Consider the following 22,730-nt stretch of genomic DNA (forward strand, 5'->3'; position numbering starts at 1 on the left):
CTGCCACGCCAATCATGGTGGTGCTGCCTCCAACAGCGCCACCAAGAGGCACTCCAAGTTGGTGGAGGACCCGCTTGCACTTCCTCTGGGCTCTGGGTCCTGACAAACATGGGGGATAGTGAAAGCTGACCCAGGCAGCACACAAAGCTCACCACGCTGTGGACCGAGCTGCACTTCACTACTGCAAACTGAAAATGTGACCCGAGACCATCCTGAGGGACCCACCAAGAGTTTTCTTTCTCCTTTAAAATGTGGTCATTGGCACTAATCCCTGGTCACATCCTTTAGATCTGTGAAGAGCCAAAGGATGCAGTACAAGAACAGCAACTTCATTATCCAGCCAAAGTAAGAGCTGTAAGCCAGCAAACACTGACGCACACCCTTGGGCACCACAAGAGAGAGTCCATGCTGTCTCCTCATGAAAACACTGTGCTGACAGGGTGACCCAGAGGCAGGTCCCCCTCCCTCCTCTTTCTGCTTCTGCATCTGCCCCAGGGCTTCTGTCGAAAAGGGCAGCATGGCCTCGGGACAGGGCCCTGGGATGTGTGACTGAGCCACAGCAACATTCAGGTGCCAATTAAGAGGAAGCTTTTCATTTGCTTTTAATGCTAGGACACATCCCCAAGCATACTAGGCAGGATTTCTCAGTAGAGTGATACACAGAGGGGACCAGCTTGGAATGCAATGTATTTTAAACACAGTGAAAGACACTTGGCAGGTAGCTGGACGAGTGAGCTAGGCCCAGGATTGGCCAGCTCGCGTCAACATTCACAGGCTTCGGGTGGACTCCCCCAGGACAGCGGCATCCGAGAGTGTTTACTTGTTCTGCAAGCAGTCACAGAAGTGGGGGGCCTTGATGAGAATCAGCCTTAGGAGAGCTGAGAACAGGCGTGGTCGTTCCTAATGAAACCGAAGGCACTGGTGGAGTGGCAGTGTGGAGAAACCCAGATTCCTCCAGCATTTGTGGGCTTCCTGAAAGGTCAGCTGTTAGCTCGCCAAGCAGCTAGGGCCTTAACGAAAGCTCTGCTCGTCGCCTTGCCAGCTTTCTGAAGCCCCAGAAGAGGAATGTTTCTGAAAGAAGGAAGCGCTATGTGCTGCCAACTGCATGTGAGCAGATGACTTGCAGGATGGGAAAGCCATCTGCAAGGCAACCTGGTTTCTGTCTTTGCCATCAGGTTGGGCGGGGTGGCTAGGGGTGAAGAGCACCACTGTGTGCGCACGGATGAAGCAGCAGTCACCGCAGGCATCCTGTCTCACTCCATCTTGTGCTGTTGGGCATCTGGCAGGGCAAGAAGGACTGAGTCCCCTGCAGGGGCGTTGAGGTGAATCCATACCTGCAGAGCCCCCCATCCTGTCCTCAGAGCTGGGAGGGGATCCTAGGCATGGCTCCTCAGCTTTATCTAAAAGGCTGGATGAGGGGCTCTTAGGAAAACTGGCACAGGAGTTTGCAAAGGCAACGTACTCCCTTTGGGAGGTGGCCTTCAGACACTGCGGCTGGGGCTGCAGGGCCGGGCTCAGGCACTGAGTTTAGCAGCATTGGCGTGCACTCGATCTCTACAAGCTACTGTTAGGCAAAGCTCTCAGGTTAGTCTGTCTCAGGGAAGACTTGCGAGTTAGAAAAGCCATCTGCAAGGCCAGCTGGTTTTTGTGATTTTGTCATTAAAGACAGAGCGTGCGCGCGTGCGTACACACACACACACACACACACACATACACACACGCAGAATCCTCAAATTGTGTCAGAAAAAGAGTAACATTTCTGTAAAGAAAAGCAAGCAGTGTTATTAGATGTTCCGTATTAATAACACAATGATCCCTTGGATTTTCAGTAGTTTTACTCGTCCCCAGGATTCAGTAGCTAACATGACAGTGTCCATGTCCTTTTGCCTGGAGTTCACTGGCTGGGCTGGGCTGACAGCATTCTGGAGCCAGGTATTTGAGGGCACGGATCCGAGAAACCCACTCAAGGACCACAGAGACGACACACAACACAGAGCCCGAGCCACAGCCTCAGAGGTTGCTGATGGACGCTGGAAACTGGGGCTCTCCCGCTCACTGCAGCATGATATCCTTCAGGTTCTCCTGCAGGATGGTGTCTTTCACAGCATGGAACACGAAGCGGACGTTCTCGGTGTCGATGGCGGTGGTGAAGTGGTGGAACAGCGGCTTGCTGCGGTTCCGTCTCTTCCTGTCGAAGCACTGGACCAGGTAGCGCTGGACGTCCTCCAGCCGGTGCGGGTCGCCCCTGAAGTCCGGGAAGTGCTTCTTGATGCTCACGGTCTTCACCTTCTCCACCAGGAGGTCCATCTTGTTGAGGAAGAGAATGATGGAGACGTTGAAGAAGAGCTTGTTGTTGACGATGGTCTCGAAGATGTTCATGGACTCCACAAGCCGGTTGGTGCGCCTGTCCTCCATGAGGACCTGGTCATACTCGCTGGAGGAGACCATGAACAGGATGGACGTGATCCCATCGAAGCACTGGAACCACTTCTGGCGCTGAGACCGCTGGCCGCCCACATCCACCATCTTAAAGGGGATTTTCTTAATAACGAAGTCATGCTCCACAATCCCCTTGGTGGCTTTCCTAGCCAGCAAAATGTCTTGCTTACTAGGAAAGTAATTCTGTAAAACACAGGATGAGGCAGTCATTTAGGAGAGCAAGAAGGAACACATGAAAATAAAAAGATGGCAAAAAGATAGGGTGGAAGGAAAGAGACCAACTTTTACAAGAGGTTGAACAAAATACCAAAAGCAAATTTCATTTATAAAATTATCAACTGGCCGTGAAACAGAAAGTGGAAGAATCAAATACTTTATTTCAAAATGAAAAGAGGCTCACCAGTCTGCAGACGAATGATCAGAACACTCATGGACAGGACCCAGATGAAAATCACATCCATTTTCTTCTCCAGAGGGAATTTACCATTTTTTTTTGTTTCCATACCAGAGATACCTTTTTATTTTTCTAACTTCCAGAGCTTACAGCTTCCAAAACTAATTTAGGTGAACTAAATTACTATGAACTAATTTCGGTTTTATAATGTGATTTAAATTCAGTCTGCAATGTATTTGTTATTCTTAGAAAATTCTTCAAGTCTTGGGCCTGGCATGGTGGCTCACGCCTGTAATCTTAGCATTTTGGGAGGCCAAGGCGGGCAGATCACCTGAGCCCAGGAGTTCAAGACCAGCCTGGGAAACATAGTAAAACCCCACAAAAAGTAAAAACATTAGCTGGGCATGGTGCTGCATGCTGTAGTTCCAGCTTCTTGGGAGGCTGAGGCAGGAGGATGGCTTGAGCCTAGGAGGTTGAGGCTACAATGAGCTATGATTGCACAACTGTACTCCAGCCTGGGTGACAGAGTGAGACCCTGTCTCAAAAATAAAAACAAAAACAAAACGCCACCTCTCGTGATGAGTGCATGCACCACTCAGGCAGCTGTCTTGCAAAAAGAGCAACAGGGACAGGATCAAGCCTCGATCTAGAGGTCTGCCCACCGCCCACAGGTTATCCAGGGGACAGAGAAACATCTTCAATAACACTACAGGGGTGGAAGGGCAAAGTCCAGATGGTAAGAAACCCTACGGGATAAATAATCCAGTTACTCCAATACATACATTGAAAGAAAAAGGATAGAGGCAGACAGATGAAAACTTAAGCGATACTGACCAACTGCAATGCATGGGCCTCATTAGGTTGTTGATTCAAATTGTTAAAATAAAGCAAAATCAACAAGAAAACATTAATGAGACAACAGGGAAAATCTCCAAACTGACTAGGCTGACAAGGAATTACTGATTTTTCAGGAGCTATACAGTATTGTGGTTAAGATTTTGAGAGTCATCTTTTAGAGGTACACTCTAAAATATTATTAGTGAAATGACATGGCCACGCATTTGCTCCTGGAGGTGGGGAGAGGGTTGCTGAAACAAGACTGGCAATCAGTGATAATGTGGCACCTGGGGTTTCATTAGACTATTCGTTTTTGTTAATGTTTGAATTTTCTGTAAGATAAACGAAGTCCTCCTTTTTTCACTCAAGAATTCCTGTCTGTCTCCTTTACGGTGAAAGGCATTCTCACAGGGCAATTTCCTCCCCCTCCCTGCTGAGATGAAGCCCTGATCTAAGAGAGAGCATAATGTTACAATGCTACTCGTGGTAATGTAATAGAACAAGCTTGGCCTGTAAGTCCAGCCAAGCCCTCACGACGTGGATTGCTTTGGTCTCTGGACAAATGTTTTCTAATCTTGGAGCCCAGCTTCTTCGGGTGGGGGTGCTTACTCACCAGCTGGCCGATCCGGTCCAAGTTGTCCAGGAAGTACTTCACCGACTCCCCCTGTCAGGAAGGAAGAATATTCACAGCTCAGTCTTGATAGAGGAATCCTGATGTGGCAAATACAAGAACCTAACAGGGTAAGAGCAGTGGGATTTTGCCTCTGTGTGAACAGGAAAGCGAAGCAAAAGGGCAAAGAGTGTCCGTGTGTTTTCTAAAATAAAAAACTTCTACAATTTAAGAAAATTTTTAATGCAGTTTCTTTAGCTCCAACACCCATATTTAAATTCTGGCGGTTTTTCAGTTTTCCCTGCTGGGTTTTGGTACATGGTGGGATGCTGGGCCCCGACAGGTGACTCTCTTTCCAGACACGAAGGCTGGCCCACTCCTGGCCGTGCTGCTGTGAAGGTGAGACTAGAATAAGATTTTAGATTTCGGCTCTTGGGTCCAGTCTTGCTTCTGTCAAAGACAGCCCAAGGGACCCAAGACATTGTCTTTAAAGGAATAATGGACTCTTTCTGGAAACTGGAAGATGTTTTGCGCATATGGCAAAACATCTTCCAGTTTCCAGAAAGAGTCCATTATTCCCTTCCCACATTTTTATGACCTGATTTACAGTAGCAAACACAGGGGAATCTTCCAGTTGGATTGTTGTGGTGGAATGACAGCCAGTCTTCTCCTGGACCAAACATCGATACAATTTGAGACGTGTTCCGTGGAGAGAAGGGCCCTGCAGAATCACCCAGGGCCCCGTTTCAGGAAGCGCTGCGCCACCAGACACGTGGCACACATGCGGCACAAGAGGAGCCGGGAGGGCGTGCAACCCCCAACCACAAAGCAGCCCACACATGAACAGGTATGCACAAGATTGCCTTAAAATGCAGAATGTTAAAAACCAATTATACCGCTTTCTAAAAGATTCTACTTTGAACCCTGCTCTACAGACAAGACACCAGCAGGTGGGGTATAGGCTTCCAGGCTGCCTTGACATCAGGGCTGTGGGAAGAGCAGGCACTTTCTGCGCTCTCATGGAAGTGTACAGGGGCACGGTCATATACACGTGGCAAGCTGATGCGGGAGAATTTTAAGGAAGGAAGGCCACCGGAATGGACTAGGTGATGGCGCCAAAGCTCGTGACATCCTAAGGGATGGAGAAAGGTGACCAGCGTCTGCTCCGTCTATCTCTTCCTCCTCTGTCCCAGATAGACTGTGAGGAGAAAGCAGAGAGGAAGCTCCTTTAGTGAGGAGCCCGCCTTCCCACTTTAGAATGAAGGCCTCGATGTTTCCAAAGTGAGTGGTTTGAGGGGAGAGAAACACACGGCTCCCCATCTCAGTGCTGTCTGTGTGAGCCAGCACACCTCCTACTCTTCCTCTGTGGCAGGATGGGGTGAGCACCGGCACCTCGTGACCACCTGCTCTCCAGAGCCCCAGGCAGAGGCCCAGCTCTGCAGCAGAGAAGGTACCCTGAGCACCTGGCACGACTGACCTCTTATGCTCGCTCTCGCCCTTCCTCACCAAGCCCCTGTGATGTGGGAAGCCAACGTGAGGCCTGTGTGGCACCCGTCTTCCTGCAGCTGTGGCAAGTTCCCTGCTCCTCTGCACATCTGCCTCCTCCCATACCCAGACAGGAAGCAGCTGGGAGAAGCTGCTGGAAGCACTCACTCACCTGATTTATGACAAGTTCCTTCCCCAGCACCTTTCTCTCCTGCCTCCTCCTGCTCTCTTGCCCTCACCTGGGCCTCGGGAGGTGCCATGCAAGCATAAGAAGCATCAAGATGCCATCCCCACCTTTCCTGTGGCCACAGCCTCCCCCAAGGAGCTGCGAGTGACAGCAGCTCACAGCCTGGGCCACCCTTGCCTGTTCCTAGGCAGGTGGTGGCACCAGGCATGAGGGAAGCAGAGACAGTTCTCCTGCGGGGTTCTAGCTGGGCCGGGCATGGAGAGTCACAGTGGCGCACATGCCCCAGCCAGTGCTCTTACCACCACAGGACACAAAGCCATGGATGCACAGGCTCCACCCAGTGTGGATGAAAGGGGAAAAGCACCACAGAGGACACAATCAGGACTGCCAGAGATGGGAAGCAGGAAACAGGAAGGACGTTTCCCCCAGTGTGAATCTAAACATCCCTACTGAGTCTGAAATCAATCACCCAACTGCACTTTACAACACAGCCATCACTAACATTAAGATATATTTACTGTTGCTTTCTCTCCAATGACTGAATGAGGATGGCTCACTTACCATAGCAGTTTGTTTTTTACTACTTGGAATGGACATAACTTATCTGTGACTCTTGGTCATCTTGCATGGTGGTAGAAGAGTGGAGTCGGATCTAGTTTCATGCCAGGGCGGCCTCACCTCGAGAAACAGCCCAGGGGGTCCATGGGAAAGTGACCACTGAGCTGCAAGGTCCAGGGCCCGTGCCACAAGCTCTCTAACAGGGGCCAGAGTGGAGGGAAGAAGGGGAAACAGAACAACCCCGTGAGATCCAGAATGCTGTCACCCACGTCTGCACTCTTTGCTGTCCCTGAGGTTTGGTTCACTGCGGTTTACCACCAGACACTCGATGATGCGCCCACTGATCTGGCATGCAGCCCATGGGAAGATCGTGTGGACAGACTCCCTCCATTCTCACAGCACCAGCTCATTAAAAGGGCCAGGTTTAAAATCCCATGCATTTTCAACCCTGGAGAATTCAGTCATTTCTTCAGAGAAAAAGCATGTGGTAGAAACTGAGATGTCCACATGAAATTAACTGCTTGGGGGGTTTATAAAGAGGCACTGTGCATGCCAAGATGAACCCAGAGTCTTCTCGAAGGCTGCTGCAGTCCTGAGATCTAGCAAACACGAGTGGATCGAAAGTAGGCTTTCAGGACTCTCCTGGGCATGAAAAACTTACACTGCTCAAGAGTAACACAAACTTGGACTTGTGAATTAGATGAAATGAATTCACTAGGCTGGGACCACAAGCCACTGAGCACACACCTGACAGTGGCCTGTCCTCTGCCTCGACTGTCCCAGGAATATGCCTGTCCGCTCACGAGCAGCAGAAGGGATGAACCTGAGCAGGGGCTGGTGGGCAGGGAAAGAGGCATTGTCTGTTTCAAGCAGTAGCAGCAGGTTGATTTGGGGGGCCTGGGCACAGCCGGGCAGATGTGACGTCGTGACTTTGGGCAAGACCTAAGCCAACACATATCCATGAAGAGACCACCTTTCAGCAGAGGCCTGAAGCCTTCAGCAGTCTTTGGAAGCACCTGTCACCCACACCTCCAGCGAGAGGATGACACACACTGGGCTCGCTGCCACTCAAGAGCTCCATCAGCACCATCAGGCAGGCCCTATGGCAGCCTCGCCCATCACCTCTGTCCCTGCACACAGCAAGCTGCCCTTCACAGACCTCTGCTGGCCGCACGTACTTCCTTCAGCTAATTTAGGACCACAATCAAAGAGCCTCAAATCTTTCAACCTGCACAAGACCAGCCCCTCGAGATCAGTACATGAGGGGCTGACTTTGGTTCTTTCTTGTCCTCTGCTTCTAATTGGAGCCTTTCTACACACAAGCTTAGTTTAGTTCCTGCCTCTCTGTCAATGTCATAGACTGACAGGGTATGCATGAAAGACAGCCCATGTGGATCCCATGGGGGTGTGAGAGGGAACAAAGGTAACTGTGGATTGGTCTAAGCTGTAAGGGTCAAGGTAAGGAGAGATCAAGGACCAGAGAGTGGTTACAAAGAAAACAAACACCAACTTCCAGCTCCTGGCCAGAGGGCCTTTTAGTTTAAACCCTATCTGCCCATTCAGGAGCTGTCTCAGTTTCCCTTTTTTTTTTTTGAGATGGAGTCTCACCCTGTCACCCAGGCTGGAGTACAGTGGCGTGATCTTGGCTCACTGTAACCTCCCCCTCCTGGTTTCAAGCAATTCTCCTGCCTCAGCCTCCTGATTAGCTGGGACTACAAGTGTACACCACCATGCCGGGCTAAGTTTTGTATTTTTAGTAGAGGGTTTCACCAGGTTGACTAGGCTGGTCTTGAACTCCTGACCTCAGGTGACCTGCCTGCCTCGGCCTCCCAGAGTGTGCCCCCAGCCTTGTCTTAGCTTCTGCATTTAGTGAAGTTAACTCTAAAATCCTAAAACAGGGTCATTCACACTGACTGAAAACAGGGCTTGTCAATGATGAGCTAGAGGATTCCAAAATCTAGTTCACTCACTTCAACAAATTACAAAGACTAATTTTAAAATTGCTGTATATTAAAAACAACAGCAAACTACTCCAAAGGCTAGCTTTCCAATTTCATTACTTAAAGTTAGCATTTGATTTCCACTGAATAGAGATGCTAACCAAACAACAGAGAACCTTTCAAAATACTTTAAAAAATATTATACAGTTCCCCAAAAGAAATCCTCATTTTGAACTCAGGCTTTGCTAAGTGAATGCCTATGACATCTCACTGCGGTAGTATGAGATGAAGTGATTATCACAGCTGTGAAAGTGTTCTGGAAAAGAGAGAAAGCACCGTATCAATATATATTATAAAAATGAAGCTTTTCAAGTTTTAACTAGGGTATCTATGAATTGTCTGTTGCTAATTTATAATCCTAAAATGTTAGGTAGAAGGGCCAGGTGTCGTGGCTGACGGTAATCCCAGCACTTTGGGAGGCCAAGGCGATCACTTGAGGTCACGAGTTTGAGACCAGCCTGGCCAACATGGTGAAACCCCATCTCTACTAAAAATACAAAAATTAGCCAGGTGTGGTGGCGTGTGCCTGTAATCCCAGCTACTCAGGAGGCTGAAGAATTGCTTGAAACTGGGAGGCAGAGGTTGCAGTGAGCTGAGATTGTACCATTGCACTCCAGCCTGGACAACAGTAAGGAAAAAAGGAAAGAAAGAAAGAAAGGAAGGAAGAAAGAAAAAAAAAAAAGATTCACTGGCAGAAATACGAAGTGACGTAGGCACAAGGTTGTTCACTGCAGCAAATGTGCAGTAAGAGAAGCTAGTTGAATGAATTGTGATCTCCATGCAGTCGAGGGCTGTGATCCAGCAAAGGAGTGAGAAGAGCTCCGTGGCTGTAGAGAGGTTTCCTATACCCACTGCCAAAGGAAAGGCGCAAGGCACAAAACCCAACAGAGTGTGCTTCCTTTTATGTAAGAAATCACGGGGAGCCTAAAACCCATAATCTATTTGCTTATATTTGGAAAAGGAAACGTGGATATGCCAGCAGCAGATAAAAATGATGGCTTCTAGGGAGGGAGGGAATGGGGAATGGGACAGAGAGAGGAGTAGACATCTCTGAGTGTGTTTGGCTTTGGAACCATGTAACATCTTCCATAATTTAAAAAAAAAAAATTATATCAAAACCAACCCTCAAAATTGAACTCAACAAAAGCAAATGAACCTAACAGGATACCAAGGTTAGAGGCAGAACCTAGAATTCTGGCCTTCTCCTGTTTTTTTTTTTGCCAGAATGTGAAAATGTAGAGGAGCTGACCCCTGATTCTGGCCACACTTTGGCCACCTTGCCCTGTGTGTGGCCTTGTGGCTGTCTCTAAGCCTGGCAAACAGCCACCCCTTGGTCACAGTAGTGAGACCCCAGGAAGGGCTGCACAGGGTCCTTGGCCCTGGAGCAGCATCTACAACTGTAAGCTCAGGCTCCGCGTGGTGTGTTCTTGGCAGGTGCAAAGGTGAAGCCATGGGAGCGCCAGCCACACTGGGCCCCTAAAGCACCAGGCTCCCCTTGCCTGGGTTCTTCCTTTAGTTAGGTATGATCTACATAACATAAAACTCACCATTTTGAAGTGAACCACTCAGTGGCATTTACTACATTCAAAATATTATACAGCTACCACTTTTACAGCATATCAGCCGTCACTCCCACTGCCCCGGCCCAGCCCCGACAACACAAATCTGCTTTTTGTCTCCATGGATTTGCCTGTTCTGGATCTCTCACTGGAGTGCAGTCACGCAGCACGCAGCCCTTTGTGTCTGGTTCTTTCACTTGGCGCAGGATTTCCAAGGTTCACCCACGCTGTAGCACGGGCCAGTGCTTCATTCTTTTCTATGGCAAATAATATGCCACTGTATGGACATGGGATTTGTTTTTCCATTTGTCAGTTGAGGGACATTTTTACTGTTTCCAACTTTTGGCCATTGTGAACAGTGCTACAAACAGTTGTGTAGAAATTTTTGCTTGAATATCTGTTTTCATTTCTTTTGAGTATACACCTAGGAGTGAAATTATGGCATCCTATGGTAATTCTCTTTTTTTTTTTTTTCCTTGAGACTAAGTCTTACTCTGTTGCCCAGGCTGGAGTGCAGTGGAACAATTTCCACTCACTGCAACCTCCATCTCCTGGGTTCAAGTGAATTTCCTGACTCAGTCTCCCGAGTAGCTGGGACTACAGGTGTGTGCCATCACACTTGGCTAATTTTTGTATTTTTAGTAGAGACGGAGTTTCACCGTGTTGGCCAGGCTGGTCTCGAACTCCTGATCTCAAATGATCCACCTGCCTTGGCCTCTCAAGTGCTGGGATTATAAGAGTTAGTATGCCTGGCAATCCTTTGGTAAATTTGTGCTTAACTTTTTGAAGACCACCGAGCTGTTTACCACAGTGGCTGCACCAGGCTACAGGCCCATGGGCCATGTACAAAATTGCCAGTGTATCCACATCCTTGCCAACATTTGTTATTTTCTGGTTTTTGAAAACTATAGCCATCTGACTAGCTGTGAAGTAATAGCTCAGTGTGATGTTTTCTGACAATTCCTTGTGATTTTTTCTAGGTGGTTCTACTTGTATCATTATCATTATAGACTGCATGTGCATATGCTCCCAGAATTCCTGTGTGGAAGCCCTACCTGCAGTGTGATGGTATTTGGAGATGGGGCCTTTGGGAGGTGACTGGCATTAGATGAGGTCATGAAGGCGGGGACCTCATGACATGATAATGCCTTTAGAAGAAGAGATAGGAGAGCTCTCCCTCTCCCTCCCTCCTGTTTGAGGACACAGTGAGAAGCCAGCTGTCTGCAATCAAGGAAGACAGCCCTCCCTCACTGGAACCTGATGGTGCTGGCACCCCAAGCTCTAATTTCCAATCCAGAGCTGCGAGAAAATTAATTTCTGTTGTTTAAGCCACCCAGTCAGGGTATTTTGTTAAGGCAGCTTGAGCTGATAAATACAATTATGAACTTGTGGATTTTCATCTACCAGAGGCAAAAATGGTGAAATGTAAACACATATTAATACTGAGCAGTGGATTTACGAGTATCTGTTGGGCTCATTCTTAGACAGTTTCGTAAGATGTTCAATAGTTCAAATTAAAGATTCAGCCCTTAAAGCTATAAATTCTTCATTGGTATCACAGGGATCATTATAGAAAAATTAGCTAGAAAGAAATGTTATAGCATGTATTAAGACATTCCCTTGCCTCTAGATAAGAAAGCATCTAGGCTAGGTATGGTGGCATGCATACCTGTGGTCTCAGCTACTTGGGAGGCTAAGGTGGGAGGATCACTTGAGCCCAGGAGGTTGAAGATGCAGTCAGCCATGATTGCGCTACTGCACTCCCGCCTGGGCAACAGAGTGAGACATTGTCTCTTAAACAAAAACCCCAAAACCTAAATAACAGTGCTGGGGGGTGGGGAGAGCTCACCCAATTTCTAGAGGCTTCAACCATAGAATCCCTAAAATCCAGCATGTGAGTGACTGGGCATGTCACAGTTGAGCTGTCACCTTTCTACTTTTAGGGGAAATTCATAGCAGAATTCCAGCCTTTGTAGTGGCCAGAACCCTAATTCTGAGCCTCATTGGGGCTAGGACAGAGACATATGTGGAAAGTTGCAAGAACAGTACAAAGCATCCATACAGTCTTTATCTAGATTCACCTGTTAACATCTTCTCTTATCTGCTTTATCCTTTGTTCCTTCCCTTTCAATACACAGATGTTTGAAAATCTGTCATCATTTGAGAGCAAGTTGTTTACCCCTAACTACTTCAGTGGGTATGTCCTAAGAACGAGGACACCTGCTTCTACAACCACAGCAACTTCAGGCGCTGCTTCAGGAAGATAAGAGTGCTGAAGGCACTGCCACCAGGATAAGAGTATTAATCTAGGATAGCTGTCTAATAATTCCCATGTCTAATGCATTATCTAATTATATACAGATTATCTAATTATCTAACACATACAGATAGGGCTATAGATCATTTTCCTCCTCCAGCACAGAATTTAGGTTATTGACATGTAGTTGTCATTCCCTCTTTAGTTTAATTTCATCTGAAACACTGAATTTGTTTTTTTGAGATGGAGTCTCTCTCTGTCACCCAGGCTGGAATGTGGTAGTGCGATCTCAGCTCACTGCAACCTGCGCCTCCCAGGTTCAAGTGATTCTCCTGCCTCAGCCTCCTGAGTAGCTGGGATTACGGAAGTGTACCATCACACCTGGCTAATTTTTCTATTTTTAGTAGAGACAGTGTTGCGCCATGTTGGTCAGGCTGGTCTCGAACTTAAGTGATTTGCCCGCCTCAGACTCCCAAAAGTGCTGGGATTACAGGTGTGAGCCACCACACCAGTCCCACACTGAGATTTCTGAAGAACAGAGCTGCTTCCCACTATCCTTGGAGTTTCTGTGATGTTTCCAGTGTTTTAACATGACAGATGATTTTCCAATCAGCGCCACTCCACGCTTGCTGATCTATGGATGATATTCACCGGTCAACAAGAGTCCCCTTCCTCTTGATAATCTCATAGCTGTCTACAAGGACTCACAGATGCTATTGTTTTCCAGGGGCTGTAATTCACCTGTATCCTAGCTTACTTTGGTGCTCAAAGTGAAGACAGCATTCAGTCTCGCTGGCCCTTTGCATTTCCATATTCTAAAGTCAGTTGTCGATTTCTACCCTCCCTGTCCCCCCAAAACATCTGTGGTGTTTTGATTTTGAATGAGGTCCTTAATTCCTCTTGGTAATGCTTACAAATTTTCTGCACACAAGTGTTGCACAATTTTCTTTAGACTTATTCTTAGGCATGTAATCTTTTATGGTGTTTCTTAAATGGTATCTTTAAACATTTTTCCATTTTCTAATGCTTTGTTGCTAGTGAATAGGAATACAATTGATTTCTGCATATTGGTTTGTGCCTAGTGACTCTGCTAAGCTCTGTATTCATTCTAATAATATATCTGTAGGTTCTTCTGAATTTTCCAGGTGCACAATCGCTTCACCTGTGAGCCACAGGCATGGTGGCATGTGGCAACAGTCCTTTTCGCTAGAAGAACAAGAGGACAGAGCAGGGGCAACCAGGGCTGCCAAGGGGGTAAGGTGGGAACTCCAGGAAGAAGAGAGCCAGTGGAGGGAGACCTCGAGTTCTGGGCATCAACTCTGCCCAACAGCTTGGGTGACCCCTCAACCAGAGGGGCAGACTGAAAGTGGTCTCTGCTGTGATCTGAGCAATCACCAGCACAGGCATGACCAAGTTGGTAGTTTGGGTCTCACCAAGTTAAGTGTTTGCTAAAGCAAAAATATCAACATTAGTTGGATGAACAGAACAGGACTTAGAGTCTTAAAACAACATCCATAATGCCCAGGATACAATCAAATTATTCAACACATGGAAGGTGCTCATCATCAGGGGCAAAAATAATCAGAAGTTATCAACTCAGATAACCCAGATATTGGAATGACTTGACAAAGACTTTAGAGCAGCTATTATAATTAGGCTCAATTAGGTTAAAAATGCTCATGATGAATAAAGATATAGAAAATCTTAGCAGATGCACAGAAAACAAAGAGAATCAAATGAAAATTTCAGAACTAAAATATACGACATCTGAAATTTAAAAATTTACTGATGAATTTAATAACAGACTGGGGATGAGAGAGGAAAAAATTAGTGACCACCGAATTTGGATTAATATAGATGACCCAATGATCCAATCTCAAAAAAAGAAGAAAAAAAAAGAATGAATGAGATGCAGGCATTTTTGGGGCAATTCCTAAAGGCCTCATACACAAGTAGTTGGCATCTCACAGGAGAGAACAAAGAGAGTGGGGCAGAGAATGTTTTTAGAAGCAGAAAGCTTTCCAATTTGGTGAAAGACATACATTTACAGATTTCAAGAAGCTCAACGAATTCCAAATATGATAAATATGAAGAAACTCATAGCAAGGATACTACATAACATACTTCTGAAGAATCCACAGGTCAAAGAAGTCAGACTCTTCTGGTCTGACATGTAAAGGGTCTGGAAGTTGTCACTCCCATCCTCACAACAGCAACAAACTGAAAATCAACAGCTCTGCTTAGACCCATCAGAAAGCTGAGATCACAGGACACACTGCTGCCCCCAAACTGGAAAGACACATAGGCAAATACAGAGAATCACAGTTTACCAGAAACAGAAGATGATGCTAGAGCTTGCAACTGACAAGTTATGCCCAGCATTTTTTTTTTTTTTTTTTTTTTTTTGAGATGGAGTTTCGCTCTGTTGCCCAGGCTGGAGTGCAATGGTGTGATCTTGGCTCACTGCAACCTCTGCCTCCTGGGTTCAAGCAATTCTCCTGCCTCAGCCTCCCGAGTAGCTGGGATTACTGATAGGCACCACCATGCCCAGCTAATTTTGTGTTTTTAATAGAGATGGGCTTTCTCCATGTTGGTCAGGCTGGTCTCAAACCCCTGACCTCAGGTGATCCACCCGCCTGGGCCTCCCAAAGTGTTGGGATTACAGGCGTGAGCCACCTTGCCTGGCCCCTGCCCAGCTTCTTTAAAAAAAAAAAAAAAAAAACCAAAAAACCAAAACCTGAAGTCCCCTCCTTATCCTCCAGGGACACATTAGAAGACCCTCAGTGGATGCCTGAAGCCTTGAATAATACCCAACCCCATCTACATTGTTTTTCCCTATACACAAATACCTATGATAAAGTTTAACTGATAAGTTAGGTAGAGTGAGATAAACAATAAAAAAAAGAATAATGATAACAATACACTGTAATAAAAGCTATGTGAATGTGGTCTCTCAAGGCATCTCACTGTACTATATTCAACTGCCTTTGGACTACAGTTGACTGCGGGCAACTGAAGCCATGGAAAGTGAAGCCACAGACCAGGGGGACTACTGTACCACTTGTTAACAGACACACACACACACAGTGTGAAGAGACAAAGGGAGGCCTCAGAACCAGATTTGGATATGGCGAAGGTTTTAGAGTTATCAGCTTGGGAATGGAAATAACTATAATTAATTTGAGGGTGCAAATGGAAAGGTGGGCAGTTTTACAAGGACAGATGGGAACAGAAGCAAGAGATACGCACACACCAGGAGCGGTACCCAGACATGCTAAAATCAAGAAGTCACAAAGTAAATCACAAAGTATTTTGAATTTAAAGACAATGTTAAAATACTAACATTTTTATTTTGAGATGTGGCTACTGTGGCACTTAGGGCAGGAATCTGTTGCTTTACAAGCTTACATTAGGGACGGGTAAGGGGCACATGCTTGTAACTCCAGCAATTTAGGAGGCCGAGGCAGGCAGATTGCTTGAGGCCAGGAATTTAAGACCAGCTTGGGCAATGTGGCAAAACCATGTCTCCTCAAAAAAATCCAAAAATTAGCCAGGAATGGTGGCATGTGCCTGTAGTCCCAACTACTTGGCCAGGGTGGGGGTTAAGGTGGGAGGATCGATTGAGCCCAGGAAGCCAAGGCTGCAGTGAGCCAAGACTGCACCACTGCAATCCAGTATGGGCAACAGAGCAAGACCCTGTTTCAAAGGAAAAAAAAAAAAAAAAAAAAGACTTACAGAAGAGGAAAAAAAAAAAAAAGATCCAAAGTCACTGACCAAAGGTTCTACCTCAAAGAGCTTAATGAAGAGCTCTTTCTTTAAACCCAAGGTAAGTAGGAGAAAGAAAATAACAAAGGTGAGATATCAATGAAATGGAAATGAATTTTGCAATAGAAAAAATGAACAAGACCAAATGTTGGTCATTTAAAAATGTTGACAACATTCTGCCCTCAGGTGGTGGAATGGATCTTAAAAAAAAAAAAAAAAAAAAAAAAGTCAACAAAATTGATAACCTTCTAACTAGGGAAATTAAGAAAAAAACAAATCTCCAATATCAGGAATGAAAAAATTATACTACAGCTCCTTCAAACATCAAAATATATACAGAATGTTACAAACAACTTTATGCTAACAGATTGAACATTTTAGGTGATATGAACAAACTGCTTTAAGAAATCTAATTTCCCAAAACCGATACTGTATGAAATAGAAACTTTGAATAGCCCTTTAAAAAACTGAATTTGTAAAGAAAAAAAAAAATACAAACTAAAAGAAACAAACAAAAAAAACCCTGAATTTGTTATAAAACAACAACAACAACAAAACTTCCCCAAAGGAAAACTCCAGGACGATATGGCTTCACTGGTGAATTCTATCAAACACTTAAAGAAGACCTAACACTAACTTACGCAAACTTTTTCAGAAAATCAAACAGGAAGAAATAATTTCCAACTCCTTTTATGAAGCCGGCATAATCCTGGTACCAAAAGTGACAAGATTATCAGGAAAAAAAAAAAAAAATTTACAGACCAATCCCCCTGCTTGAAAACAGACACAGTATCTTTAACAAAACCTTAGCAATTTAAACCTAACTACATAAAAAATGTCAGTAGGAGATAGACACTATTTTCACAAAGTTAGGAAGAAAAAATACAAATGTTTCAACAGATGCAGAAAAAAAATGCAGAAAAAAATTCAACACATATTCAGGGCTTTAAAAAAAGACTCTCTCAGCAGACTACAAATAGAAACTTCCTCAGTTTGATACAGGGCATCTATGGAAACTCTGCAACTAACATCCTAAGTCATGGTGGAATACTGAATACTTTCACCCTAACATCCAGTGTAAGGCCAGGATGCCCACTTTTACTGCTTCTGGTCAACACACAGTTAGAACGCCTAAAAGCTTAAAAAGCAATAAATAAAACAATCTGCAGATCACCTAACTGTTCAAACAAAATCCTAAGGAAGCTATAAAAAAGCTAACAACAGAATCAATCAGTGAGTTTAGCACATTCACAACATACAAGATTAACGTAAAAAATCAAGTATATTTTTATATACTGGCAATAAACCAATGGAATATAAATATTTTCAAAGCAATTCCATTTCTAATAGCACTAAGAAGCGTGAAATATTTTTTTTGCCATAACTTTTCATCTTGAAATAATTATAGATGCACAGGAAGTTGCAAAGATTGCATAGAGAGGTATAGGTGGACATGTCATGCATTTTTCCCAATGGTTACATCTTTAGTACTTACAGTACAATATCAAAACCAAAGGAACTGACATTGGTACAATGTGTGTGTGGTTCCATGCACTTTGTCACCTGTTTAGATTTGTGTAACCACCACTGTAATCAAGAGACAGAACTGTCCCACCACCACAACGGTCTCCCTTGTGCTACCAATTTATAGTCACAGCCACCTTCCGCCTTCTACCATCCCTAATCCCCTGGCAACCACGAATCGGATTTCCGTCTCTAGAATGTATAGGCGCTGATTTGTTTCTTGTTCCTATAGTTTTACCTTTTCTAGAGTGTAAATTGAAAGCATTTAGCATGTGGCTTTTTATTTTTTAAAGAGATGGGGTCTCACTGTGTTGCCAAGGATGGAGTGCAGTGGCATGATCATGGCTTACTGCAAACTCTCCTCCCAGGCTCAAATGATCTTCCTGCCTCAGCCTCCCAAGTAGCTGGGGTACATGCCACCACGCTTGGCTAATTTTTTGTAGAGATGGGACCTTGCTATGTAGCCCAGGCTGGTCTTAAACTCCTGGGATCAAGCTGTCCTCCTGCCTTGGCCTCCCAAAGTGCTGGGATTACAGGTGTGAGCCCCTGCACCTGGCAGCATGTGGCCTTTGGAAATTGGCTTTTTTTTCACTCCCCATAATGTCCTTGGGATTTGCCCACACTGTTGCATGTGTCAGTAACTTGTTCCTTTCCATTGCTGGTAGAATTCCATGGTCTGAATGGGCCACAGTTTATTTAACTATTTACCAATCTAGAGACATTTTGGTTGTTTCTGTATTTTAGCTTTTACAAATAAAGCTCTAGGAACATTCATGTACAGGTGTGGTATGGGTATAAGTTGCATTTCTCTAGGATGAAATGTGTGCGACTGCCGGGTTGTATAAGTGCATGTTTAGTTTTTTTTTTCTTTTAAGAAACTGCCAAACTCTTTTCCAGAATGGGTTGTACCCTTTTACCTCCCCACCAGTGATGAATGAGAGATCCAGTTTCTCAGTATCCTCAACCAGCATTTGTTATTTTCACTTTTTTTTTTTTTTTTTTTTGAGGTGGGTTTCCCTTTTGTTTCCCAGGCTAGAGTGCAATGGCACCATCTTGCCACTGATACCTCTGTCTTCCAGGTTCAAGCAATTCTCCTGCCTCAGCCTCCGAAGTAGCTGGAATTACAGGTGCCTGCCACCACATCTGGCTAATTAATTTTTTTGTATTTTTAGTAGAGACGGGGTTCACCAGGTTGGCCAAGCTGGTCTCGAACTCCAGACCTCAGTTGATCCACCCACCTTGGCCTCCCAAAGTGCTTGGGATTACAGGCATGAGCCACTGCGCCTGGCCTATATTCACTGTTTTTTATTTTATCTGTTCTAATAGGTATGTAGTACCATTTCCAGGCAGTCTTGAGTTTGCATTTCCCTTCATTTGCAGTGACTCAATGGCTAGAGAGGACGGGTGTCTTCTCATGTGCTTATGTGCCATTGGCATGTCCTCTTTGCTGAAATCACATCTTTTGCTTATTTTCTACTTGGATTGTTTTCGTACTGTTGAGTTCTGTTTTGAGAGTTCTTTATATTTTCTAGATAAAGAGTCTTTTGTCAGATATGTAGTTGGCAAATATTTTTCTCCCAGTCTGTAGCTTGTCTTTCATGCTTTTATTAAAAGGATCTGGGCAGGGTGTGGTGGCTCACACCTGTAATCACAGCACTTTGGGAGGCCAAGGCAGGAAGATCCCTTAACCTTAAGAGTTCGAAACCAGCTTGGGCAACACAGTGAGGCCTCATCTCTACTTAAAAAAAAAAAAGCTGGGTATGGTGTTGCGTTCCTGTAGTACCAGCTATTAGGGGAGGCTGAGGCAAGAGGACTGCTTGAGCCCAGGAGACTGAGGCTGAAGTGAGCTATGATCACACTACTATACTCCAGTATGGGCAAGAGTGAGACCAAACCTCAAAACCCAACCTAAAAAAAAAAAAAAAAAAAAAAAAAAAAAAAGATCATTTCAAATTTTGAGGAAGCAAAAATTACTTTTCAAAATTTGATTTCTTTTATGGATCACTAGGGTATCATGTCTAAGAATTTTTCACCAAGTTCTAGGCCCTAAGGAGTTTCTACTGTAACCTCCTCTCAAGCGTTAGAGTTCTGCATTTTACATTTAAATCTGTAACTTGGTTTGAATTAATTTTGTGTAAGGTAAGAGATTTAGGTCAAGGTTCACTTTTTCTTCCCTAAAGAGACACAGTTACTTCAGCACCCTTGGTTGAAAGGCTCTACTGAGTTGCTTCTGCCCTTGGTTGAAATCAGTCGGGCATGTTGGTAGGGAGCGACCCAGGGGTCTGTCCCACTGACCTCTGCATCTCTCCCTGCGCTGGCACCACACAGGCCTGAGCATTGCAGGTATACAACAAACCTTGGAATCAGGGAGAGGGGCCCTCCTACTTTATTATTTTTCAAACATTTTTGGCCATTCCAGTGCCTTTCTAGATAAATTTTAGAATAATCACATCTATATCTACAAAAGACCTTGCTGAGATTTTTAATAGGAATTGTATCAAATCTGTATATCAATTAGGGGAGAACAGACATCTTTACAATGTTGAATTTTCCAATCCATGACCATAACACGTCTCTATTTGTGGAGATCTCTGATTTCTTTAGTGAGTGTTTTGTGCTTCTTATCAAACAAGTTCTCTAAATGTTTTGTTAAATTTATATCACAGTATTTCATTTTTAAAATGACTGTTAATGGTATTGCCTCTAAAATTTGTTCCCATGTGTCCATTGTTCGTTGCTAGTCTACAGAAGTAAAATTTATATTTTTGTATATAGATCTTGTATCCTGTAACCTTGCTAGTGACTCACTAGTCTATGACTTTTCTGGTAGATCCCTTGGGATTTTCTGTGCCATCTGTCAACAGAAATAGTCATATTTCTTCTTCTCTGATATGTCTACCTTATATTTTCTTTTCTTGCCTTACTGCATTGGCTGAAACAGGAAATTTTTTTAAAATGTGAAAAATCTCTTTACTGAAAACTGCAGAACACTTGGGCAAAAAAATTGAAACCTAAATAATTGGAGAGTTATGTCATATTCATGAACTGGAAGATTCAAAATTGTTGCTCATGCTCCCAAAATTGATCTATAGATTCAACACGAATCTCAATAAGAATCCCAGTGGGCATTTTATGGGTAGAAATTGACAAGCTCATTTTAAAATTTATCTCTTCAAAACAACACAGAATAACAAACCATTTCATAAAAGAAGAACAGAGTTTTTATAATACCTAATTTCAACTTGTCAGAAAGTGACAGAGTTTGGCACTGGCAAAAGAAAAGACATAGATCAACTGAACAGAAATGAGAGTCCAGAAACAGGCCCCCTCCCCATATATATATGGCCAATTGATTTTTAAAAAATTGTCAAGGCAACTCAAATGAGGAAAGGAAAGGTTTTCAACAAATGGTGCTGGAAAAACTGGTGACCTTCACAGAACTTAAAAAAAAATCTCGGCCGGGCGCGGTGGTGGCTCACGCCTGTAATCCCAGCACTTTGGGAGGCTGAGGCGGGTGGATCACGAGGTCAAGAGATCAAGACCATCCTGGTCAACATGGTGAAACCCTGTCTCTACTAAAACTACAAAGAATCAGCTGGGCATGGTGGCGCGTGCCTGTAATCCCAGCTACTCAGGAGGCTGAGGCAGGAGAATTGCCTGAACCCAGGAGGCGGAGGTTGCGGTGAGCCGAGATCGTGCCATTGCACTCCAGCCTGGGTAACAATAGTGAAACTCTGTCTCAAAAAAAAAAAAAAAAAAAAAAAAAAAAAAGAAAACAAACAAACAAAAATCTCTCATTTGGAGGATCAAAAAATTAAAAAAGGACATTGACTCTTATCTTCTTCTTCTATATAAATCTAATTCAAACGGGATGACTAAAACTGGACTTAAAAAAACATAGGATGTCAGGTGTTGACATTCACTTGGAATACAAAGCCAAAATAAAAACAAAAACTGCCTCACCTAGCAAACCCATAGACAAAAAACCAAACCAAAACAAAACAAAACAAAAAAACAGCCTAATATTGTTTAAAAAAAAAAAAAAAAAAAGGTCAGGTGCAGTGGCTCACATTTATAATTCTAAGAGTTCGAGACCAGCCTGGGCAACATAGTGACACTTCATCTCTATGAAAAAATTTTTAAAGATTAGCCAGGTGTGGTGGCACACACCTACTGTCCCAGCTACTCAGGAGGCTGAGGCAGGAAGATCTCTTGAACCTGGGAGGTTGAGGCTGCAGTGAGCCATGATCGTGCCACTCCACTATAGCCTCAGTGAGACCCTGTCTCAAACAAACAAACAAAAACATAGGAGAAGATCTTTGTGATCCTGAGTTAGGAAAAGATTTCTGTGCTATCAGAATTCTAAGATGAGCCTCAATGACACCTGCCCCTGTACAATTTCTTCCCCTGGAGTGTGGAAGGGACCTGGGAATATGAGGGGACATCAGTTTTGTGATTTGGTTACTTTAAGTTAGTCAACAAGGAGGTACTCTTGGGCCAGATGTGGTGGCTTATGCCAAGGTGGGAGCCCAGGAATTTGCAGTCAGTCTGAGTAACACAGTGAGACTTCATCTCTATTAAAAATTTAAAAAGTAGCTGGGTGTTGTGGCACATGCCTGTAGTCTCAGCTACTCAGGAGGCTAAAGTGGAAGGTTCTCTTGAGCTGGGGAGTTCAAGGCTGCAGTGAGCCGTGATTGTGCCAGTGGCACTCCAGTTTGGGCAACAGAGCGAGACTCTGTCTCAAATGACAAAAAAAAAAAGGAGTTGATCTTGGCAGGCCCGATCTAATCAGGTGGGTCTTTTAAAAGAGGTGATCTCCTGCTGACCTGGAAGAAAGCATACAGCCATTTGTGAGAGGAGGGGCCACGTGGCAAGGAAGTAAGGGCTCCCCTAGGAGCTGCCAGAGGCCCCCGGCTTGCAGCTGGCAAGAAAATGGGATGTCAGTCAAACGACTGCAAGGAAATGAATTCTGCCAGTACCAGTGAGCTTGAAAAAGAACGACAAGCCTTAGATGAGAACATGGCCCAGGTACACCAGCCTTCAGCCTCCAGCCTGCGAGGTCCCGAGCAGAGCACCCAGGGAACTCAGGATGCCCAGGTTCCTGACCCACTCGCA

The 22,730-nt window shown here is 44.7% G+C and overlaps 1 protein-coding gene across 1 annotated transcript in view; it reads right to left on the reverse strand.

Moving 5' to 3' along the window:
- Positions 1-669: 669 nt before the first annotated feature.
- GNA12 (G protein subunit alpha 12) overlaps positions 670-22,730 on the reverse strand; it is a 118,677-nt gene continuing 96,616 nt past the window's right edge. Inside the window, exons 3-4 of the mRNA XM_032259584.1 lie at positions 4,284-4,334; positions 670-2,622 (exon numbers count right to left, since the gene is read on the reverse strand). Coding sequence (XP_032115475.1) covers positions 2,053-2,622; positions 4,284-4,334 — 621 coding nt within the window. The 3' untranslated portion in view covers positions 670-2,052. The remainder of the gene's footprint in view (positions 2,623-4,283; positions 4,335-22,730) is intronic.

This window comes from Sapajus apella, unplaced genomic scaffold (genome assembly GCF_009761245.1).
Source record: "Sapajus apella isolate SASKATOON/1434 unplaced genomic scaffold, GSC_monkey_1.0 scaffold110, whole genome shotgun sequence".
Lineage (NCBI taxonomy): Eukaryota > Metazoa > Chordata > Mammalia > Primates > Cebidae > Sapajus > Sapajus apella.